The sequence below is a fragment of the Monoraphidium neglectum genome (genome assembly GCF_000611645.1).
Source record: "Monoraphidium neglectum strain SAG 48.87 unplaced genomic scaffold scaffold05005, whole genome shotgun sequence".
Classification (NCBI taxonomy): domain Eukaryota; kingdom Viridiplantae; phylum Chlorophyta; class Chlorophyceae; order Sphaeropleales; family Selenastraceae; genus Monoraphidium; species Monoraphidium neglectum.
The window spans coordinates 714-3,685 of NW_014008625.1; the positions used below are offsets into that span (position 1 = coordinate 714).

General features: G+C 69.7%; 1 protein-coding gene across 1 annotated transcript; it reads right to left on the reverse strand.

Moving 5' to 3' along the window:
* Positions 1-1,811: 1,811 nt before the first annotated feature.
* On the reverse strand, positions 1,812-2,880 carry MNEG_15074 (hypothetical protein; the record flags this gene model as incomplete). The annotated part of the gene is made up of 4 exons (XM_014036455.1): positions 1,812-1,955; positions 2,198-2,377; positions 2,489-2,583; positions 2,778-2,880. Coding segments are annotated over 4 exons (522 nt in total), but the record flags the coding sequence as incomplete, so codon positions are not given.
* Between the last annotated feature and the right edge of the window lie 92 nt (positions 2,881-2,972).

Genomic DNA, 2,972 nt, shown 5'->3' on the forward strand with positions numbered 1-2,972 from the left:
CTGGTGCACGGGCCTGGGGCGGCGGCCTGCGGCGGGGCGACCGCGAGTGATCGTGGAGACAGGTCAGAGGGCCAATGATGGGGGCCGGCCAGCATCATCTGGGAGCGCGACCGTGCTCGCTGAGGCGCCTTGCTGCCGTGGTCGGGCTCGCCAGCGGCAAGCACTCCCTCCGCTTGGGGCGAATCCGACGTCATCAGGCGCTCCATGTACAAAGGTCTGATGCCCTGAGCTTCGTAATCCACGACGTGTCTCCAGTGCCCAGGTCATCTGACAGAGCCCATCGCACCTGAGGACTGGATCTTTGGCGCGGTCGCTGCACTGGGGTTGCTGGATGCTTGGTGCCAGGGACGCGTATTGAAGGGTCGCGAGGTGAGCGATGCGGCCTGGGCGAGCAAGGAGCTGTGCTTGGATATTGGATTTGGCGTACTTAGGGTCCAAATTGTGCGCTTTATACAATGGTGGCTTCGCAAAAAGCGGCTGTGCTATGTATGAATTTCTGCGCGCCTGAGAGGCCGTGCACCACGGGCCCAGCTCGTTAGTAAGGGCGGCCAGCCGGGTGGCTTGCACGCGGGCGGGGTGCGGTACTCGTCGGTACCGCCCGCGTTCCTCGGCGACCATCGCATCACATCCTGCTCAAGGCACATCTCCTCCTTGCCTCAGGGTGTCCCCGCCCCGCGTGATGCCGACGGGCGCCAAGAAACGGGGAGCGACGTGCTGGCCGGCAGCGTCCCCCAACCCCCCACCCCCAGAAAACGTACCGAAATGTGTCCCCCCTCTTCATTCGAACTGCTGCTGGGCGCACTCGGCTGTGCTGTGCGTGGCGCCACAGCTCACGCGGCCACCGCAAAAGGCGGCAAATGCCAAGCCAGCTGCGCCACCCTGCGCTGCCTGGCCGCGTCCGCGCACGCCCGCCCCTCGCTGAAAGTGGGGGCACCAGCAGCCAAACTGGTCCACCTAGGTCAATCCTGCACTTTGACGGCCGCCGCGCCGCGCCAGTCGTGGAGAGGCGTGCCGAGCGCCCTGATTCTGTTGCAGCCCCACCCTGCTGCAGCCAGCCAGTTGGGCAGGAGACGGGCCCTCGAGGAATTCGGTGCACACGAGCTGTCCGGGCACCGCACTCGCCAGCAGCACGGGAGGGGTCGCCCCCCACACAGACGCCCCCACTGCTGATCCCCACGGCCCCACCCAGGTCGCGCTGCCGCTGCTGCCGCCTCGCCCCTTGCCGGCCCGCCACCGGTGCTGACGAGCTGTGCCTGCGCGCCCGCCCTCACTGCCTGCAGGGCCCCATGGCGCCGACCTCGCCCGCAATGGGCCCCTGTCCACCGCCGCCGCGGCCGCCAGCTGCTGCTGGCTGATGTGGCGGATGCTCGACCAAACGCTCGCTGCCATTTTGCTGAGCAGCGGCCAGCGCACCGCCCACTGCTGCCGCCACCGCCGCCACCGCTGCGCGGGGTTGGCTCTCAATTTTACACACACATGGTGACGTGCAGTTCATTTGCAGCACGCGCTGCGTTCCTTGCCTAGCAGTAATGTACAAAGTCCCGGCGCGGCCCACTAGTCGCACCTCACTAATCTATCCTGTCAGTGGCGACTGCTGGCGGGCCTCCGGCCGTTCAAGCGGGAGTGCGGCGCACGTTGGCGTGCATCTGTCTTCCAGCCGCAGTGTTGCTACGAGGAGGGGCAGGCCCCTGCGCCACAAGCGCAGCATGCGGGCGCGCCCCCGGCTGCCCGACCCCTGCTGCCCGCGAGCAAGCATTTAGATGAACAGCTTGATGCTATTGTTTCCCAAACAGCTGCTTAATGTACTCAACCGACAACATCCCATTGCTGCCAGGGCTGGAGGACAGCAGCGCCTGCGCCGCTGACGGGCCGCCGCCGCCACCACCCGCGGCGCCGCCCGCACCGCCGCCGCCGCCGCCGGCGGCGGCTGGGTTGTCTGTTATCATGGCGCGCGCCTGCCGGCGCGGAGGGCAGGGGTGTGGGGGTCAGGGGGTCCGAGGCGCTCGCCCAGAGGGGCCGGGCACAGCTGTTCGGCTCCACAGGGCGCGTGAACTTGGCAGCGCAGCAAGTTGCTAGAGCAGCCCGCCCGTCACGGCGTCCTCCAGCTCCCTGTTCTGCCGTTACCCCCTCACTGGCTGCTTGCCCGGCCGCGTGTGTGGTGCGCCGCGCCACCCTGTGTGGCCGCAGCTGCGCACACTGCGCGGCCGCCCTCGGCCCCCTCGCCCCGCGGCCGCCTGGAGCCCCACCCCGGCCGCCCATTCCCTCCGAGCCCTGCCCAGGGCGCCTCGCCCGCCCCCGCCCCCGAGGCCAGCTCCTCGGGGTCCTCCCCAAACCCAAGCCGCAACCCTGTTATTGATACCATCAGGATCGAAACCGCCTGCAAGAATGCCAGGATCGGACAGCAGCCCGCCCCCTCCCTATTTCCTATCCGATATAAAGAGGGGTATCTCTTGGCATAGAAAAGAGAGAACGACGCCCCGGGGCCCACCCAGTGCTCGACATCCTCCGGCCGAGACGGCGGCGGCGGCAGAAACGGGGCCCGCACCACACCCCAGCCCTCGTCCTCCTCCTCGTCGTCCTCGCCTGGGGGGGGGGGGCACACGCGCATGGGGGGCCGGCAGTTGGCGGAAAACGAGCGCGGCGCGCCGTGGCCCGCGTCAACTGCCGGCAGCCTGCTCCCTAAAGCCTGTCGAAAACTGCGAGAAGCTGCAGACACCGGCAGCCATGCGCTGCGCAAGATCAGGCGGCGGGGGCGGCCCCGCGCGCCGCCCGCTCACCGTCGAGCGCCCACGCGCCGCCCCACGGCCCCGGCGGCAGCGGCGGCGCCTCGGGCGCCTGCTCGACGCCGCCGCCGCCGCCACTGTCGTCCAGCAGCTGCATCAGGCTCGGCGACCCTGCCCAGCTGTCCCGCGCGCCGCCGCCCGCCCCCGCCGCCGCCCCCGCAACGGCAGCCCCGCCGGCGGCGGCCTGCC